This window comes from Miniopterus natalensis, chromosome 4, assembly GCF_054644295.1.
Source record: "Miniopterus natalensis isolate mMinNat1 chromosome 4, mMinNat1.hap1, whole genome shotgun sequence".
Taxonomy (NCBI): domain Eukaryota; kingdom Metazoa; phylum Chordata; class Mammalia; order Chiroptera; family Miniopteridae; genus Miniopterus; species Miniopterus natalensis.
The window spans coordinates 76,625,069-76,646,772 of NC_142084.1; the positions used below are offsets into that span (position 1 = coordinate 76,625,069).

Below are 21,704 nucleotides of genomic sequence, written 5' to 3' on the forward strand. Positions count from 1 at the left end.
AACGTGACATAAAGAAGAACAAATAGAAGACATTGAAACATCTAATGGCGTACTCCGAGGAGGGGAGAAAGAAAATCCTATCACCTAGAATTCTATCTACAGTGAAACTTACCTTTCATCAAAACAAAGGTGAATTAGCCCAGCCAGTGTGGCTTAGAGGTTGGAGTATTGTCCCAGCACCAAAGGGTTGTGGGTTTGATTCCCAGTCAGGGCACATACCCAGGTTGTGGATTCAAATGCCCATCAGGGCACAAGCATGAGGCAATCGATCGATGTTTCTCTCCTTCCTTCCTCTCTCTCTGTCTAGAATCAATGAAACATATCCTTGAGTGAGGATTAAAAAAAAAGCGGGTGAATTAAAGGCTTTCTCAGATGTGAAAACTGGAAGAATTTATAGCAGGTTAGCATTGCAAGAAATGTTAAAGGAAGTCACTTAGTCAAAAGGAAAATGGTTCCAGATGGAAATCTGCATTTAACAAAGGAATGAAGAGCACTGAAAATGCTAAATATGTGGGCAAGTATAGCAGACCTTTTCCTCTCCTTAATCTCTATAAAAGATAATCACTCAAAGTAAGAGTAACAACAATCTGTTGTTTGGTTTGTAACCTATGTAAATAAAATATACAATAAAAATAATATGGCATAAAGGTTGGGAGGCATTCTTAGGCTATACACAAAGTGGTATAAGTTAAAGATGCATACTATCAATCATAAACCACTTTAAAAGGACAGCACAAATGTGTGGAATGCAGCTAAAGCAATGCTTAGAGGGAAATTTTTAAAAATTAAAGCCTGTATTTCAAAATAAGAGATGTCTCAAATTGATCCCAACTTCTACTTTAAGAAATTAGAAAAAGAAAAATTAAAGCAAAGTAAGGAGAAGAAGGGAAGTGATAAAGATAAATGCAGAAATCCGTGGAACAGAAAACAAAAACAATAGAGAAAAATTATTGAAATCAAAAGATTGTGCTTAAAATAATAATGTTGGTAAGCTACTAATTAGATTATTCAGGGAAAGGGAGACGACTCAAGTTACCAGTATAAGTGTGAGAGGTGATATAATATATGCTCACATTAAAAGTATGATAAGGGATATTATGAACAACTTTATGCCAATAAATTCAACAATTTAGATAAACCATACACATTTCTTAAAAGACACTATGTCAACTAAAGAAATTTAAGTTATAATTAAACCTCGGAAAGAAAGCTGCATGTCCAGATGATTTTACTAATGAATTTACCAAACATAGAAGGAAAATATAGTACTAATCCTAAATACACTCATCCAAACAAATTAACGAAATGGAAATACTTCCCAATTCATTAGTGTCATCATTACGAGATGCCATGATCAGACAAACAGACATAAGGAAACTACAGCCCAGTATCTTCATGAACATAAGAATATATAGAAAGAAGCCGTCATGACCAAATGAGATGTAATATTTTAAAATCAATCTGTATAATTCACCATTTTAACACACTAAGACTGAAAAACCTTATGTTCATCTCAGTAAATAGAGAAAAAAATTTGACAATGTTTTCAGGATTCATTTTTGATAAGAACTCTGAGCAAACTAGTGAAAAAAGAATCTTCAACCTGACAAATTTTATCTAAAAAATCAGTTACCATCATAATGGCAATTACTTGGGAAATAAGAGATTTAACAGCATGTTGGTATTGCCATTTTACCCTGAAGTTCCCCTGAATAATGTTGTAATGGTAGGTTGTGTTTATTAATGGGTTCTTATTTACTTTTATAGGAGTTAGGACATGGGATTTTAAATAAACTAAAAAGTAACTTACTAGTGGATCATTATGGCCAGTTTCACTTACAGGGGTTTTGTTTTGTTTTTTGTTGGATTGTAGTTAGTAAACAGTTTCATTCAAGATAATTGGTAAATACAAATATTTTTATATCCAATATCTTTTGTTTTACCTTGATTACTTTCTTTTTCAACCTTTTATTGATTTCCCATCTCTATGCGTTTTACAGTTCCACCTACAAAAATACATGTTTTCTTTGGGGCGGGGCCTATTACTTACATGTCCACTGAATTTAAGGATGTCTAATTTCTATTTTTATTTTCTTTGTTTAGGAAAACATAGAACCTCTTCAGGTATCATTTGCTGTTGCAAGCCCTCTTAGTAAGTCTTCAATCTCTGAGAATCTTTCAGGTAGTAACATTTGCTTATCTTATATTCATAAATGTCATTTGTAATGTCTGTGTATATGGAACTTAATTTCCTTATTTTCTTTTTAAAATTTTATTTTTATTACAACAGTACTTACTTGGTATAAGAAAAAACAAATAGTGTAGAAAAGCTTATAAGAAGTCTCTTATTCATCCATTTCCATTTCAGTCCCACACTTCATAATCACCCTCATTTAAATTCCTTAGGTGGGAGCTCCTTTTCCCAGTTAGCACAGTTGAAATGATACGGACTGTAAGGGTCATTCCGAAATATCCATAATTGTTCATCAACATTAACATGGCATCTTGGGCACATGTACTTTCCAAGGTCTCTGGCCTATTTATGATCATGACAAGGTGACAAGGCAACAAATATCACTGCACTTCCCTGACAAACCAGAACTTGGCTGGCAAGCATGACATGGGAAAAAACACGTAGGATGGGAACCATTATTCATGCCTTTCCCTTGGTTGAAATCTTTTGATGGCTTATCATTGGCTATAGGACAAACCGAGTTCATTGGCACAGAATCCAAGACATGCAGTAGAGCTAAAATTTGAAGGATAGTTCATCACGTTCAAAAACATATGCTTTTTAACACATTATACTGCCTTTCATTTATACCATTAAAAGTAATTGAATTAAAATTTTCCTGAACTCTGTAAAATAAAATATTTTCGTGGTCAGCTTAATGCTCTTTATTGCAATTAATTTCATTTTACAAAATATAGCTTGGAATAAATGGACATGTGTGAAAATATGGATGTTTATTATAATATGATTTAGTCTGTTATCTGAGCAAGGCAACATGTTATGCAGTCTCTATGGAAAGTGTGAAGACTTCCTGAGTATTCAATAAACTTAAAGTTTTCATATTTCTGAATCTCAAAATGTATTCCTAATGGTAATTCTGTTTAGATATGATAAGATAGTGAAAGCAAAGGTGGGTATTCAAAAGAGTATCCAGTGTATCTGAAAGATGGCGGGTCTTACACCTATTAGTGACCCTCATTTTGCTGGTGTTTTGCTCTTCAGGCACGGATACGTTTAGCTCTGCAAATAACCAGGAGAAAATTTCTCCCTGTAAAGATGGTAGAAGAACACGGACCTCTAACAGAAGAAGAGTAAGTGTTAATATTTGGCACAATGTATTTGTTTTTAAATCTTGCAGTAGATTTTTTCTTTTTTCATGATTAAATGGTTATGGGTAAAGTCTTGGCTTAAACAGTGTTATTAAAAGCTAATACCTTGTCCTACCTAGCATGTCACCCAGGGTAATGATGTTTCCTGCTTTGGTTTTAATTCTGTTAGAAGAAAAATCCAATAAAGCAAGAAGCTTTCAGAGTTTGTGTTAATGTAGAAGATAATCTGTTTGAAATCTATGTGGTTTTATGAATTTTGTCGAGGTACAAAGTAGAGAAGAGTAGCATATAATTAGAGCCAGAAAATGGCATAATTATGATCTTTTTTTAAAACTATACTTTGTTTTGTGTTGTGTTTTAACACAGGGTTTCAACTATTTTCAGTATGAGCCTAATTTTAATTGGATGCATGTCTTTTACTATTTTATTAAATTAGATAAAATTGGATTTTTGTCTATAGCATCATAGTGCATAAACATATGCACTATGTTATATGTTACAGGGTTTTTAGCTGATACCGTTAAATGATAAACCCAGAATAGTCTAGTAGTGTATGATTATTTTTTCACATAGCTCAACAGCAAGCAGTTAGGTGCTGAGTTGTAGATGTTTAATAAATATTTTGGTGAATAAATAAATCAACTAATTTTTAAGGTTTTTTTTTTCTTTTCTCCTCTTATAATAATTGGACAGAGTGCATATGCTTCTGGGTCCATGTTTGATAGATCAGAAATTAATAATTACTGTTTCCCCCAGTTGAGGTTAAGTGGGAAAAACACATCTAATGGAATTTGTGATTTTAGAGGGGAAAAAAGAATAGAAGCAGCATGGGAAAGAAAACAAGTGTGAGAGAACATGCATTAAATGTAACATTGCATTGTATGGTCTTCCTACTTTAAATTTTCTTTATAGCAGTTGGCCAGTTGTGCAGAAGACAGTGTTTGCAGCTTATTTAATACAGAAACTCAGCCTTGCAAAGAAAAGAAAGTTAGGAGGAGGAAATCTCAAGAAAGCAAGCGTGCAGACAGAATACTTCCTAAAAAGAATCCGGTGAGTGTGTGTCCAAAGATATATTGCAAAGTAGAAGTGGTGCATTTCTTTTTTGTATGGTTAGGGATACATGGGAACAATTTTTGTTTTTTTTAGTTAACATTAGACCAAGAGTGTTAAAAATCATCTTATCCTAGAATAGAAAGGGCCATAAGAGATTATATACTCATTCTTAATTGCCTGAAGGCCTTTTTGCATCTTTATTGTGTTAGGTATATCCAGCACAGAAAGTCATTGGCACTTAAATGTTAAATCGATTCTTATCTCTGAATCTAATCTAACCTCACCCTGTTTGGGAAATCCTTATTTCCTAGACAGGGATGAATGCACCATCTGCTACTCGTTTGACTTTGCTTCTGCCAGTGGCTGGATCACTTCCCCATATTTAAGGAACAGTTTAGAAACTAGCTCTCAGTCAGTGTGTGAAGGCCTATCCTAGCTCAGGTGCCTTCACCATCTTTTGTGAATAACTGATCCTAGCACCTTAACCCGGTTACTGGTCCCTCTCCCTTTCACTGATCTGGACCTTCCTCTGCAATACTCCACAGCTTGTTAATACCCAAACCCCTCCCACTTTTAATAATATACATTTGTATGTCCCCCTCTCAGACCCCCAGCCTTCTCCATCAGCACTCACACTCTCTTACTCGTATTCCTCTGCTCATACTAATGATCTTCTGGTTCCTCTGTTTACTCTCAAGCTTTCAGATATCCCTTAATTTACCATGTTTCCTTATAGATCCTAAACCACATGAGCTGTTTTCAACCACTCTAGTCAGTAATCTCAGTTCTGCATCCCTTTCATCCCACTTCCACTCTGGACTAACCTAGCTACGATCCCCTCTCCCATCTAACATCGATCCTGGAGAGACTCACACAGATGCTTCTGCAAATCCAGTTCCACATACTATCTGGCCAGTTCCACATACTATCTGGCGTTTGGTCCCATTCTCCACTTCACTTTAATTATTTTTCCAAGTTATTTAGTAACTTAGTGATCAAAGTCTAGTGCATCCTTTGAGGTCTTGTTCTCACCATCTCAGCACCATTTGACATCACTGAGAACACTCTTAGAGTCTCTGTTAAAGGTTATTTTCTTCCCCCATCCTTAGATGTGTGTATTACCCAAATTCTACTTTTGCCCTTCCAAATTGTGTATTTTCTGGGTGATTTCATATGCAGCATGGTTGATGACTTCTAAATCTTTATGATCTATAAACATTATGTTCAACTACCTACTAGACATCTCTTGTTAAACCATCTTACAAACACCTAAAAAAATCAACATTTTCAAAACTACACTCTTAATTTCACCCCAACACACACCCAAAACAGTCAGTAAACTTTTTTTATGCTTCATAAAACAAAAAATGTTGTCTTTCATGGTTTAAGCAGGGCACAATCACCCCCAAGTTGGTAGAACTAGAAGAAACTGAATGTTTTCCTGGTTCAGTCCCCATTTTAGGTCATGTACTCCTTTGAAAGATCTCTTTGCTGAAAAAAATACACGTAAGTTTAAAAAAATGCATTCATCTTACTTTATTGCTTTAGAAATTGGTTTTCCTCATACTCTTTAAAAAACACTGTTCCAAAGAATGTATATCTACTTATTTAATAAAATCAATAGCCAGATAGTTCAGGAAGGGTTGAGCATTAAGTTTTGTTCCAATCCCCCCCAGGATCCCACTGCATCAAAATATTGATGTAATAGGAGGGATAGACTTAGAATAGCAATGAGAAAAGGAAGGAAATGAGGAGGGGTATTAAGCAACAGATGACAGCCTTCAATGAATTTCTGGAAGACAAAGCAGATGGGAGCATGTTGACAGATAAAAGAGGTGGAAAGATTTACAGCTCAGAATGTGCTAGGAGGGAGCTAGAGAGGCGCTGGGAGCCAGCCTGTCTTTTGGATCCCAGGAGACTGGGCCCAGTATTGGCAGGTACAATGGATGGTGAGAGAGAAGTGGTAGAGAAAAACAGATTAATTGAAGTTCTGTATGCGAAACAATTTGCACCAGTTGGCACCCCACCCCCATCTTCCACCCTGAAGCTCAGAACAGATGTTGTCATCTAGGTTAAAGCCTTCATTCTGGCATTTGGAAAATCCCACAGTCTCAACAGCCAGCTCTTGCCCTAAGTAAAAGTCTGCAATTGACATTTCTTATTCTCCCTGTCCCACACAGAGTTCCTAGTAGAATTGCCACGCAGGAAAGAGACTGAGCTGGAAAGCAGAGGAAACCTGTACCAATTTCCAAACTTTTCTTAAGTAAGACTCAGATAACTGAGTAGAACCAAGAACATGAAAGACCAGTATTAAAAAGTTGAAAGAAATGTTATTCAGAGAATGGAAGGAAATATTGTTTAAAAAGTAAATACTCTGATATACTTAAATTTAAGAAAGTATATACTCAAATTTAAGGAAGTAAAAAACTACGAAGGGGGATGCTATGAAAAAGGAACAGAAAAAGAGTATTTGCAAAAATATAAAATTTAGTGGTTCCATTAGAGAATGAAATTAAGGAAAGTCTCCCAGAGGTAGAGCAAGAGAGAGAGAGACTAGTAATGAGGTGGAAGACCAGTCTAGGAGACTACATGGGAATCTCAGGAACAAGAAAGTAGCATGGAAGAAATTGTCAAAATAAAAGAAGAGGATTTCTTAGAACTGAAGAAAGGCATTGAAAAAGGTCAGCACGTCAACAAATCGTGAAATTGAACAATAAAAATAAGGAGAAAAGTGGACTTTTCCTACCAGGAAACACTAATCAGAGTGATATCAAGTTCCACAGCACTCTGAATGCTGAAAGATAATTCAACAGGACATTTAAAGCTTTGAAAGAAACTTAATTTCAGCCCAATATTCTAACCCCAGCCAAATTTAATTAAGTGTGAAAGAAAAAATACATTTGACATTTCAAGAACTTTCAGTTTTTCTTTGGGTATTACTAGAGATGCTCCTTGAGCAAAATGAATTAAGCTTGAGAATTCAGGACCCAGTGGATCTAATAATACAGGAGAGTGATGCAAGGAAAGTCTCTGATTATAGCTATTCAGCCAGCCCAAGTAAGTGCAAGAGAAAAGGGTATTCTAGGAAGAAGGTCTCTAGGGAAAAACAAAAAGACCTGTGATTGAGAAAATGGAAGGTGTGCCATATAAGAAAAAGAAAGGTAGTTATATGTCGTTTCAAATAAAAGTTTGTATACAAAAGTTTTGTAGCAAATATGATTTCAAGACATAAGGAAGTATAGGAAAAGTATGTTTGGTAGTGCTAGAAATCACCTACAGGGGGCGACAGAGGAAAGGAATAGGATACCTGCCCTTGGCAGAGCAATGGCAAATTTTTATACAGTCTTAATAATGTAAATGCTGTTTGTTTTCCACTAAGGGCAAAGTTTTAACAGCTTGATTATGTACAAGGTGATCTAAAAGGAGCTAAGAGCAGAAGGCGAAAGTGGGTAGGAAGGAGGGCAGTGAGGATATTACCACTGACAGTATAGTGGTTGAGAGTGCAGGTTCTGGAGCCGGGTAACCTGGGTTCTGAATCCTGCCACTTCCTAGCACTGGCATGGTGGAAAGATTCTTGATTCTTCTATTGGTTTTAAAATGGAGGTGTTAACGGTACTTATTTTATAGGCTCATGGCGAATAGTAAATGAGTTAATACATGTAAAACACTTAGAACAATGCCTGGCCATAGTAAGCATTATGGCTGTTGTTACAATTATCATCTTACAAATTAGGGGTTTAAGTTCTATTTTAAAAGATGCAAAGAAATACAAATGTAAATTCAAAGGTAACCAATGAAAGAACCAAAATAACAAGGATGTGGAAGGCTTAGTTTAAGTGAAAAAGAGCCTCATCTTTCATGGCAGGGATTAGTGGAGATTTACACTGTGTTTTATGCTCAGAGTCTTCTAAGAGAATAGATCTTACTTAACAGTGGTAACTGGTCACTGTGTGAGGTGATGGATGTGTTTATTAACTTGATTATGGTAATCATGTTATAGTGTATATGTGTATTAAATCACTGTTGTATACCTTTTAAAAATGTACAACATATATATATAATTTTTGTCTATCGTACCTCAAGCTGGAAAATTTTAAAAAATAAATAAAAAGAATTTCTAACATGGAAGTAGCTTTAGAATTCATAAGATTGAATTCTTTTATAACCTAGAAATGGAGAAAGTTTCCAAAATAAGACTCAAAACCCAGAAACTGAGGTCAAAGACTGGTAAATCTCATTCCATTTGACCCAAACAACATGTAGCATGCATGGAGAAAAAACACTCTATAAGAAAATTTAAAAGACAAAGAAATGTGGAAAAAGTATATCCAATTTATATCACACACAAAGGAGTAAGATCTCTAATAATAAAAAAGCTTCTAAATTGAGTAAAAAGTGAACTAATAGAGAAAAATATCTAAGATATTTTTAAATGTTCACAAAATTGAAATGAAAATGGCCCTTAACCATGAAAAATATGTTCAGAGTTTCTCATCATAAAAACTACAGTGAGGTGCCATTTCTTAGCATTTTAGATTAGGAAAAATGCAACTGTTTGGCAGCATCTTCTGTTGGTAAGGCTAGGTGGTAAGCAGGCGCGCTCATACATTTTCTGGTAATTCAGATCTCTGTGGAGGGCAATTTGGCAATATCAAGCCAAAATAAAGATTCATTTACCTTTTGACCCAGCAGTCCCATTTCTAGGAGTTCGTCACAAAAATCCAGTAACAAAAAGGCATTTTACAAAGTTATTTATTGCAACACAATATAATGTCAACGACTGAAGACAAACCAAAATGTCTGTCTTTATAAGACTGGTGAATAAACTATGGTGTGTTCACAAAGTGAGTATTTTGTAGCTATAGAAACTAGTGAAGAAAAATTCCAAATACTGCTATGGATTGATGTCAGGAATTATTTACTGTTAAGTGAAAAAAAACTGTAAAGTGATGTGTATAGTAAGCTGCTTGTTAGGGGATGAACTATGTCCCCCCCAAGAATTCTTATGTTGAAGCCCTAAACCCCACTACCTCAGAATGTGGCTATATTTGGAAATAGGTCGTTTTTAGGAGTAATTATGTAAAAATGAGGCCCATAGTACGGCCCTTACCCAATCTGACTGGTGTCACTTTAAGAAGACATAAAAGACACCAAGGGCAGCGAACAGGTAGAAGACCCTGTGAAGGGACGGCGGGGGGCAGCCATCTGTACACTAACGAGAGGCCTCAGAGGAAACCACCTCTGCCACCACCGTGATCTTGGGCTTTCAGCTTCCAGAATTGTGAGAAAATAGTCTATGCTATTTTGTTATGGCACCGAATATGACAAACTAATATTTGAAAGCGGGGCACGTTTAATAATAATTTAAGTATGTGTATATACACAAACACATAAAGTCTTTTCATTAAGAAGGTTGGAGAGTAAGGCAAAGACCAGAACTGGTTCCCTGCAGGAGAGGTGACGTGAGGGGCAGGAAAGAGTGAGGGCTAGACTTCCTCGAATGTTTCACCTTCTCACGTTGAACCATGAATATGTTTTAATGACTACTAATCAAAATTAAATCAAATTTAGGAAAAAGACCAGTGCTTAAAATTTGAAAACAAAATGAAACAAATCATCTAACTGTATCAAGTTGGTAGCTTAATCTTATAAAGAATTTTTTTGAACTTAGAAATTTGAAAAATCCCAGTGGGATATATCCTAAGTACAAAAATAACTGCAAAGAAGGCCTAAATATGAAGCACTTATTGACAGAGGAATTAAGTCTAGAATTTAAAAAAATAAGCAGCTTTTTAACTGTCATTAGGAATCAAGACTTCACTATGAGATAAAAACAGTTCAAAACATTGCTAGACAAAATTTGAGAAATATCAGAATGAACTCATGTTTTTTCCTTTAAAATAAATTTCTCACTCTGGTGTTTTTTTGTTTTTTGTTTGTTGTTTTTTATGTATTGGGTTTGGGTGTACAGCTTAGTGGTTAGGCAATCACATACTTTCCATAGTCTTCCCCTCGATATTTCCAGCACCCCAACTGGCACCATTTTCTCACTGTTGAGGAAGTTTAGAAGTGAGCATCTCTGGTACCTAGATTGCTATGTCTAAATACCATTTTCAACTAAAAGGGATCAGAGTTCCTTAGCGAAGTGACTGCTTTCAGATTTACAACAGCACATGTAGGAAATAAACTCAGGTCTGTCCCAGTGTGCAAGCAAGGAAGCTTGAGAAACTGCTGCGCCCTGCTAGAGGACACAGAACCATCAAGGAGGGGCTGCCACTGACCAGATGTGCAGCAGTGTGACCATCAGGAATCTTAAGTGTAATAGATTGAAACACAGACATCAAATACGAAAAAATATGTTCATAATAATTAAAAATAATAACAATACTTGAAGGTCACCTTAGCTGTCTCAGACATCAACTAATTTTTTAAAAAATTAGAAGATAAAGTTTGAGCTCCATTTCAAATAAATAATTGATGAGGAATTCCCACTAATAAGTTAAAAAGACATGTTCGTGAAAGCTGTTGAATGTTAGGTGGAAGGTAACAGGAAAGCATGATGGATGGGTCAGACCGAAAACCCAAGCCCACTGGTCTCATTCGTAATGCCACAGGAGGACTAAAAGCAGGTCTGATGCAGTAAGGAAGTATACAGTCACCCGTGAAATGCTCTTTCCAAAAAAAAATTAGTTGGTCTTGTTCTATGGGATAAATGCCTCAGTTTATTCATGAAATAAATGGCAAGAGGAAAAAGTGAAGGAACCATAGCTTTGAAGAGATCTATCAACCAAGTGGAATGTGTGAAGATCTTATTGGGGTGCTGATTTGAATAATTCTAAAAAGACGGTTATGGACCAACTGGAGTACTTTGAACTCTGATGAAATATTAAGGAAAATTGCTGTCATTATGGGGTTATTGTTTTTTAAATGTTTCCTTTTGAGATAATTTTAGAAATGCATGCTGTTTTAAGAATTAGATCCCAAGAAGTATTGTACAATATCACAGTAGTACAATATCAAAATACAGTCAAGATACAGGACATTTTGTTGTGGGAAAGCTCTCTTCTTGTCCTTTTATAGCTATATTCACTTCCCATCCCTACCTCCCCCGCCCCCCAAACCCTTGGCAACCACTAATCTGTTATCCATTTATTTAATTTTGTTATTTTAAGAATATTATGTAAATGAAACCACACACTATATAACCTTTCGGGACTGGCTTTTTTCACTCAGCATAATTAGCTGAAAATTGGTCCACATTTTTGTGTGTGTCTATAGTTCTTTTTATTGCTGAGTAGTATTTGTTGTTATAAAAAAGGGTAATTTTCCAATCTATCTATAACAAGTGATTACATTGTATACTTTAAACTTGCATGGTGTTATATGTCATTTATACCTCAACAAAGCTGGAAAAAATAAAACTCCATTGTAAAAGGAAAAAAATCAATAGAATACAATGTCAGGTAATAAAATGTTTCATTTTATTGCGGGGTAGGGGGGAAGCCCTTGCTGCTTAGAGATACTACAGAATTTTCAGATACAATGGTGTAATGTCTGGGATTTTCTTTAATCGGGTGGGAGGTGTTTATAAATGAATTTTCATTTCTATACGTTAGTGATTGTTGAAGATAGTTGATGGGTACTTGGGGTTCAATATACTATTGTACTTTCTTGTGTGTTTGACATTTTCCATTATAAAAAGTTAAAAATGTAACAATATGAGCTCCTTAGTTAAGGGATGGAGCTACCTACAAAACTAAAAATGGAACTAAATAAACAGCAAGGGTCAAGAAGCATATGCTTTTCATCATAAGCGTTCCTGTACAATTTGATTTGTTGCCATGTAAATAAGTCTTAGTGGTGCCAATAAAAGATAAGCATTTACTTCGTTGCCTCACCTCCTTCACTGTCTGAGAAGAAATATCGATGAGGTGATTCTGCAGGAAATGGAATCACTTTAGGTATCACCTTTGTTTGTCCTTTGTCTGGTCCAAGTCATGAACCAACCCACCATTTCTAGATCACGTGACTTCCCTAGGATTCCAGTCACATGTGGCTTCTTTTGTGTCTATTGGCTTGAATTAAAATTTTGCCTTTGCAGATGAAACCTTGTGGATAATATAGGTGTATTTTCATGGCAGACCACAGGTGCCTTCATCTTTTCTTTTTGGGTCATGTACTTCTGTTGGCCCATGACCATGAAAAACAATGCTCATCTTTCACCATGTTTAGCAAATTTCATGAAATATAATTAATTGTACTTCTTTTTCTCTGCTTTTTTTTTTTTTTTTTTTTAATATATCTTTATTAATTTCAGAGAAAGGAAGGGAGAAGGGAGAGAGAGAGTTGAAACATCAATGCTACAAGCTTCACCATTGATCTGCTGCCTCCTGCGTGCCCCTGACTGGGGATCGAACCTGCAACCCTGGCATGTGCCCTGACCGGGTATTGAACCACAATCTCCTGCATCCTAGGTCAATGCTCAACTGCTGAACCATGCCCAGCTGGGCTGTACTTCTTTTTCTTTTACATTTATTCATTCATTTGTTCATTCATGTTTGTTGAGTAGCCACTGTGTGCCAAGCACTGTTGCAGGTGCTAGGGACATTTCATATAAACAGATTTTTAAAATCCTGCTAAAAGGGGATTTTTCCCTCCATAAAAATCAGAAACGATTCTGGAGGTTATAACATTGACCATAGCATATGAACTAGACATGTAGGGCCTATGTAATAGAACCTCACAGTAATACTAAGAGCATAATTTTTGATGTTAAAAGTATTTCCCCCATATCATTCCTCATAGTAGTAGGAAAGAATTTAAAAGAACCGGAATAGCTAACACATAGTTCTTACTATGATCAAGCCCTATTTTAACCATCTCACTTAAGTTAACTTAAGGTTATAAAGCAGTTAAGTGGCAGAGTCAGGATTTGAACAGAAGACTTCTGGCACCAGAGGCCAAATTCTTCTACTTTGCAGTTCACCTATGGAGCCCACATCCATTGACCAAGCTACCATTTCCCCAGCTGTCCCATGGAAGTGAACAGAAATTCCATGGGGAAAAAATGTTTCATAAAATAAATATGTAACCCAACATTTTCCTAATGTATATAGACATCGTTTATACTGAGGACTTCTCAGACAATTTAGTGTTAAATGTATATTGTAAATCACCAAGAGGAACATTTATCTTGTGCTGTTCTAAAATCATTTTTCTATGGAATGTTTTGTTTTACAGGATATCTGTAGATATCAAGGAACATACAGTTCTGGAACCACTTATGTACTCTTGAAAACCACTCACTGTTTCACACCATTTGTTTCTATGCTGTCCCCAAATGATCTTCCTTAAATGCACCATCAAATGTTACTCCCTGAATGACGGTGCAGTGAGCCCTCGTTGCTCTCAGGCTCATGCTCAGTGTGTACAAGAGCCCTGCTTGCTTTGTTAGCTTCATCTGCCCTCTCTGCGTGGGCCCACCCACCATACACTGCTGCTTGCAGCTCTTGGTCTGTGCTGCCTCGTGTAGAGCTCCTGCGAGTGCTCTTCTCTTTGAAAAGCCTTTCTGCACCACTCCCATAATTGGCCAAAACAATTCTCGCTTGTTTAAAACTTAACCTCAACATTACCTTGTCTGTAGAGCCTGCCTTGAACACCTCCCGTAGGCCCGGTACCCATCTTCTCGGTCTATGCAGAGTTTGTCATGATCGTACATATTATGATTGCTTGTTAGACCCCGAGCTCCTTAAAGGCCACACCCGGTGTGCTTTGTCTCATAGCTATCCAGTTATCACCTGCATGTAGTATCTCTGTGATGTTTGCATGGATTCCACTTTCTAAGAAGCATTGTTAAAAACATGTTCCTTGTGTTGACCTGAAGTCTGGTTCTCTCCAATATTATCACACTGAGTATATTTCTTTTTACTCATAATGTATTATTACAATACAGAGTTTGAGTTTCCCTCAAGTCTTCCATATGAAACTTTTTTTAACATAGAACATGAATTCTCAGTTACTGAAATGGCAGTCAGAATTAAATTTAATATTGCTTTCCAGATACTATTCAAGCAGTTTTTCATTTTTATAGAAACCCACATGTTTTTTATTAATTACTACCAACCTTTGCCTCTTCTACTTGTGCTTGTTAAAAATCCATTTTAACCCGACTGGTGTGGCTCGGTGGTTGAACATCGGCCCATGAACCACGAAATCCCTGTTGTTTCTTGGTCAGGGCACATGCCTGGGCTGCAGGCTTGATCCTAAGTAGGGGGTGTGCGGGAGGCAGCCAATCGATTCTCTCATCGATGTTTCTATCCCTCTCCTTTCCTCTCTCTGAAATCAATAAAAATTTTAAAAATCCATTTTATTTTGACCTGTTCATTTTAATGTTGATTAAATCTGTCGTTTGCATCAGCTCAGCCAGCTTCCTATTCTCTTCAAACTTTATGTCTGCACCTCGTGTTTCCCCATCCAGATCTATGGACAGAAGGATCTCCCGTGACTTCCAGTAGATAACTCCTAGATTAATCCTGAGCCATCCCGACTACGTCGTAGTTACAAATACCCCTTAAGCCTCACCAGTCTCCCTCTGTTATCTATTTTCAACTTACCCTGAGCTTATTTGGGCAAATGCTTTGTGGCAATACAGAATGTTTTGCTACCATCTTTCGATTGAGTTCTGCTTTATATTTTATTTGACTTTGAGAAAGGTAGCAAGCCCCCTACCCCTGCTCAGATTTCTGAAATTTTAAATGAGATAACTGGTCTTAAGTGTTTCTATAGAAATTAAAGGGTCAAAATTGTACATGGTGCTACATCTTTCTCAGTTACGGTGTTTTAATACATTTTTTCAGGTTTTAAAAAGTTGCCGAAAGAAGAAAGGCAGGAGGAAGAAAGGCGTTGAGAAGTCTTTGTATGGGGAGAGAGACATTGCCTCTAAGAAGCCACTTCTCAGTCCCATTCCTGAGCTGCCTGAGGTCTCTGAGGTGTCACCTTCCGTTCCGGTCGTCCGCAGGGTGTACGCAGGTATTCTGTCCCTTTTGTTTATTCTGTCTCTTCTCTTTACCCTCTTTGTTGCTATTTCTCTTTTTTTTCCCTTTTCCCCATTCATCATGTAAATTGTAAATACATAAAAAATAAGAACTTTCCCTGTTACCATGAGAATGTTAAGGAGGCAGTAGCTGGTACCTTTTAGGTCACCTAGAGCCTTTTCAGACTCTGATGGAAGCCCTGGGTCCCCCCCCTCCCACCAGAGAAACTCAGACACAAGCTATTGCATATAATTTTAGGGGAAATAGGTTTTTTTCACCCTGTTTCTTTTGCCTTTTTAAAGCATTTTGTTAAATGAATTCTGTTTGGTGGCATAGTCGTTAAAAGTGACAGGTAATGGCTCAACACTAGATACATGTAATGAATTAAGGACAACAATTAAAATAATACTTGCCCTCTGTTTCAGTAGGGTTGGCACTACTAAGCGTCTTCTAGAAGTGGCGTTTGTGAATTAAACTTGATTACCTTGAAAGCTTTGTTTAAAAAGTTGCTCGATGTCCTGGTTAGGTAAAAATTGGATTGGAGTTGCATCTGGTTTGTGATGCTGGGGTTTTAAATTGACTAAACATGCCACAGATAGTAAGAGTATGTGTCCACTCAGTGTGTTAATTTTGTATGGAATCCTTTTTAAAATAGCTGCCTTTGTCAGTCATCCAATATTTTATAGCCTGCATTCCCTTTGTAACATACTATATAGGATTTATAATAGAGTAAGGATGGATATGGTACGTGCCACTGTCAACTCTTGGCTTCTGCCTACTTCTTAATTTTGGGAAAGCACAAAAGTTGAAACAAACACAGGACCACCCCACAGTCATACACACGCTCCTCCAGCCCGCGGGCACCAGCAGGGGCGGCGCTCCCCTGCCCCAGCCTTTCATGTGGCTGTCGAGACGGGGGTGGCCTAATGCTGCCGCTGTCCATCCTTTAAGATTTATCTGTGCAGGCTGCCTTTTCAGGAACAGTCTGTTCGCATTACGCCCTTACTGCCTGGCTTACAGGGATCTGTCTGCCTCCGTTCCCTGCAAATTGTGGTCCCATTGAGACTGGAAACTAAACTCTTCATTACATGCTCAGTTCCTAATGAGTTTTTTCCAAGATGTTTAAATAACGTTAGTACGTTTTCCATCTTGCATCTTATTAGAGAATTTGTTTTTTAAAATACCTGGAGCATTTTTTATCTATAACCAGCTGTTACAGCGGTTAAAGCAGTTCCCTCCCCCTCCCTTCTTTCCTCTCCGTGCTCTGCTGTCTGTCTCTCTTCCTGCCTCTATCCCTCTCCCCTGCTTTTCTTCTTTAATATGTTAATTTCATGAACAATACATGAATGTCCATTTTTAAAGTTGTATAAAGAACCCAAGTGACATATTAGTGGGTGGCACTGAGTGGACTCTGCCTTGTGTTAGTCTCTAGCTTTACACGATATGATTTTAAGTACCCGAAACGGATATATATACCTTTCAAATTGAAACACTGCTTTTTAGGTTTTTTTGTTCAGCTTATGTTTTATATGTCTGCCAGTGATTTTGTTTAGGACATTTTTTTATACTCATTTGACTGACTAATTAAAGACTTTCTTATATGAGATAACAAGAGAGATTATATTTAATAGTGCTCAGATTTAGAACGCATAAGGCCTGAACTTATTTAGGCTGTGTTACGTAACTTGAAAACCATAATGAGGTTCTTTCACCTGTGATTTTCTTCGCCTGTGATTTTCTCCACCTGTAGTATCACACATTGTGCTGAAAACACACGACAGGCTCCGCGTGGCACGAATTTCCTGGAGGAGGAATTTTAGCAATTGAGGCAGAGGGGAGATATTTGGAATATTGAAACAAACATGGCTCTATTTAAGAGTACAGCGTAGTTTATTTTTTTATTTTTTAACCCAAGGCATAAGACCTGAGTGTCTTTAGGGAGTACCCTTTCAGCGAAGCCCTTAAGTTCCCCAGAATTCCAAGTTTTCTTTCCTCAAAGTGATCCCCAATTTCTTCTGCTAAAAGGTGGATTGTTAAAAAAATTCTTTAATCTTTACACGTAAATTACTCGGGATACATTGATAGAAGGGTTTCAGAAGCATGAAGTTGCCCATTTTCAGTAATTCATTGGTAGGGAAAGGGGAAATGTAGCTTCCTCATGCTAATTGGCCTTGTAGTGTGGGAAGTACATTAGAATAGAGGGAGCAGTTTAAGATCCAGTTCTCATTTTCCTGGCCTGAGGTTATGTACTTTATTAATTCATGCATTAACTATGTATTTTCTTAACAGGCGAGTGGGGGAAGAACTGAAAGAGAAAGGACGATGACCAATGGGGCGGGTTCAGTGTAACATTTTGTACTTTTTGGTATTTTTCAAAGCTTAAAACAGACTACAATATGGCACCTGTTTGATCTGTTGAAGTTTATGTTTATGGTTACTTTTTAATGAGATTCAAACTTATTCCCATGCCCGTAGGTGATTTCAACTCACATGGTGAGCTTGAAGAAATGAAACCTCCTGGAAGAAGGAACCCTCTCCCGCAGCACTCAGATTTGCAGATGAATCAAGAGTTTAATAAATACAGTGTGTCTGAATTCTGCAGCTCTTACATAAAAAGCTCCTTGTCGCTTATTAATGCCACTTTTGATCAAGATTCAAATATAAATACTGCAAGAATCCATGCAAGAAAAATTATTCCAAAAGCAGAAATTAAGTTGGAAGGTGACCTAGAGACTGGTACCAAGAATGAAAACAGTCGTGTTTCTTGTGCTTCTGTGACTGAAACACCCATCTTGTCAGATGGCCCACAGTCTGACTTTGTCATGCAGTCCAAAGACTTTGCTGCTGCCGGTCAAAATGTGGAAAACCCTTTTCAAAGCTTTAAAGTTTCAGGGGATACAAAGCATGAACAACAGGATGACTTAGTAGCTACTGATGGAAAACTGCAGACCAAGCCTTTCCTGTCCGGCTCAGAAAAAGAACGTGGTGATTCAGATGATGTCTTCATTGACAACAGAAGAGGGGGAAAAAGTCAAAGTGGGGATTTGCGAAGAAACTCGGCAGCAAGTAGCAGTGGCGTGAGTTGTGAAAGGAAACATAGAAGACGCTCTGTGTGTGATCCTGATGGTCACAGCTTACATTTGGAAAAAGATGGAATTCACAGACCTTCCTGCAGCATGGGCAGCTCTGTCGAAATGAGTTTGGAAACTTCTGAACTGTGTAAAGATTTATCTGACTCCATAGAGCAAACCTTTCTGAGAACAAATCGGGAAACAAAAGTCAGACGAAGCACAAGGCTACAGAAAGATCTGGAAAGTGAGGGACTTATATGGATATCACTTCCATTTTCTTCCACTTCCTGCCCTTCCCAGAGAACCAAAAGGAGAACGGTGCATACATTTGACAGCAGAGGACTTGAAAGTGTGTCTCCCAGAAAAAACACCGTGTCCTTCAGACGAAAACCTCCACTCTGCTCCACATCAGATCAGGAAAACAGTGAGGGCTTTGCAGCCAGTTCTTCCAGTTTACCTGGGAATAGGAGGAAGAGCTTTTGTACATCTGCACTTGCGAACACTGAAAATACTCCGTCAGAGTGCTAAAAAGGAAGAACCTTCCTCAGCCAGAAGGGAGAAAGCTCTCCAAAGGACGTCGGGAGCACTGGCCTTGTCGGAGAACTGCCGCAGGAACTGACATCTCCTGCAGAACATTTGGCAGAGAAGGTAACCATCCATGCTTAAAAGATTCTTTCATCCTGCTTCCTGTTATTTGGTCAACTTCAGTGTTTTAAAAGTTTCAAATAAAATCATTTGAGTAGAAATAAGTGAATTTTTTTATCATTCAAAAAGAAAACATTCTATTAAATATGTCCTCCTGCCCCCCCAACATAGTAAATGCTGTATTGGTATTTTGTAAAAAAGGATTGTTTTTAGAGCCAATAATATGTCTCTTAAGCTTTACATTAGTACATGTTTTCCACCTCATTACCTCTAGATGAGAAGAGGTGTTTTTTTTAAAAAAAAAAAACCAACAAACAAAATTGACATAATTAATGTAACTGAGAATTGGAGGTTAATACAAGGTGGGAAGCTGTTAGTGTTTTTATTTAAAAATACTGCAAAAGAATTAAAAGCTTTAACAGTTAGGACTTGGTTTCTCTTTCGGTGGAAGTTAAGCTGAAATGGCTCTCTTTATCTGTCTCATGACATTTTTAATACTTAGATTAAAATAAAATTTTAAACATCAAATTTTGGAAAAGTCTGTCAATGACCAGAATACAAGGTGGGGTAAAAGTAGGTTTACAGTTGTTAATATAGAAAATAATACAATAGTTAATAAATAATAATACAAGAATAAGCTGTTTTATGTACTCACAACTGTAAACCTACTTTTGCCCCACCCTGAATGATAAGTCTATCATCATAAAATGAAAATATAATTTATAAATAACTAATGTGATAGCATTTTGTTCAAACAGTATTCTTATGTGCTTGGTGGGGTGAGAGGTGGATGATTGGTTTTTGGTGAAAATATAGCAGTTTTGTTGACTCATTTCCCAGATTATTCAAATTAGTCATTGGTAATTTGGGATTTATTTCATGGTTCTTAAAAAAAGAAAATTTTTTTAATCCAAAAACCTCATTTAAAGCGGCCCTATGAAATGAGCTTACTAACATGAAGTGTGGTAGGTCGCTGATTTCTTTTTTAACAAGGCATTTTCCAGCCCTTCTAACTTTGTTTCACAATGTCAAGTACTGTCACTCGTTTCCGATTTTCTAGTTATCCCTCAGCCATATAGCGATAGATCCTGCGTCCTATCGCCACTTTGGTTATAGCAGTTTGAAAATCTAAATTTATATATCTGGAATTTGTGAATGTGCAGAAATCATTGTATCATTAAACAGTTGTCTTTGGAACCCTTTAACTCATTAAACTCCCCCTCTGCATGATGGCAGAAACCTGTTAACAAATAGAGTCTCTATAAATAACACAACAGGGGAGAAAGCTCCTGCTGAGCGCCCATTTCCCCTCCTCGGATAGACACTATTTGTTACCTTCTTGGCACCAATAGGTCTGGAACTCCTGCTGGTCAAGACTAATGTATTTTACATTAACACTCAAAGCGATCCCCAATTTCTTCTGCTAAAGGGTAGATTGTTTAAAAAATTCTTTTTATCTTCACACGTAAATTATTTATGGACTTTCCCCCCCTTTTACAGTTTAGCGTGTTTGGCAAATGGATACCACTGAAAACAAACCACAGAAAAAGAAAAAACTAAACTTCTTATGAAGCTTTTTGGTTTTGGTAATTTAGAAAGGCAAAAAGCCTTTCAGAAATGTAAGATGTTAGAGGGTTTTGTGTTTTGTTAAATTTTTGTATTTCTCCTTTAACACGAAGGTTAAAAAGATGATTGTTATTTTCTCCCCTTTTAATTGTATGGTGATCTATGATCTCAATTGTCTGTATTTTTAAAATTTCACGTGCTTTGTTTCATTCCTCAAGAAATGCTAATGAGAATGAGGGAAACGTTTTGGTGTGTGATTTTTTATTTTTTTTTTAACTTGGTTTTACAAATGTAAATTTGTTCTCATTCTCTGGCATCTGCGGTTAAAAATACAAAGACACTTTACCAGTGTTGGTTTCAAACTGTTTCAATGTGAATATTTTGTTGATGTTTCTAAAGAACCAACAGGCATTTTTCCTAAGAAGATCAGCTCTGAGAAATGAAAGGAACAGGCACAGTGTTATCCTTTACGTCTCATTTGCATCATAACATTTGTAAAAAGTTAATGACGTGCTTGCTTGCTTTTAATGGTTTCTTTTCACTTGTGGTTCAATCAAAAACTTGGCTCCAAAGTAGTTTTTTCTGACCTTATCTTTTTTACTGCTGTAGCGTTAGGCTGGCGGTTGGCCTCAGAACCTCTTCTCATCTTTTCCCTCTTCCGTAGATTCTTGCTCGTTCCAGAAGGTGGCAGCATGACATCTGAAGTTTCCCCGGTGCCCCTTACCCGAAGCCTGGGCGGCTCTTGCTGCTGCGGGTACCTCCCTTTAACTTTTATTTTTACTCATTTTTATTACAAAAGTTACATGCAGCTATCGAAAAAAGTAGAAAACTGTACAGAATAAAAGCTGTCTTGTGAACCCCATGCAAGCACACTACGGCCTCACCTTCCTCTCCTCTCGCCAGCTTTCTTCAATATAAACGCCGTCACCAACCCTCGCCCAGCCTCGGGACCGTCGCCTGCCTGTGTAAACGCGAATGTGGGTTTGTTGTTTTC

The 21,704-nt window shown here is 37.1% G+C and overlaps 1 protein-coding gene across 2 annotated transcripts in view; it reads left to right on the forward strand.

Annotated features, from left to right (window-relative positions):
• Window positions 1-19,453, forward strand: part of CDCA2 (cell division cycle associated 2) — a 44,778-nt gene extending 25,325 nt beyond the window's left edge. Inside the window, exons 11-15 of one of the 2 annotated variants that reach the window (XM_016214187.2) lie at window positions 2,104-2,182; window positions 3,236-3,324; window positions 4,255-4,392; window positions 15,252-15,423; window positions 17,904-19,453. In XM_016214187.2, coding sequence (XP_016069673.2) covers window positions 2,104-2,182; window positions 3,236-3,324; window positions 4,255-4,392; window positions 15,252-15,423; window positions 17,904-19,027 — 1,602 coding nt within the window. In that variant the 3' untranslated portion in view covers window positions 19,028-19,453. The remainder of the gene's footprint in view (window positions 1-2,103; window positions 2,183-3,235; window positions 3,325-4,254; window positions 4,393-15,251; window positions 15,424-17,903) is intronic. The other variant, XM_016214192.2, reaches the window with a different exon arrangement.
• The last annotated feature ends 2,251 nt before the right edge of the window (window positions 19,454-21,704 follow it).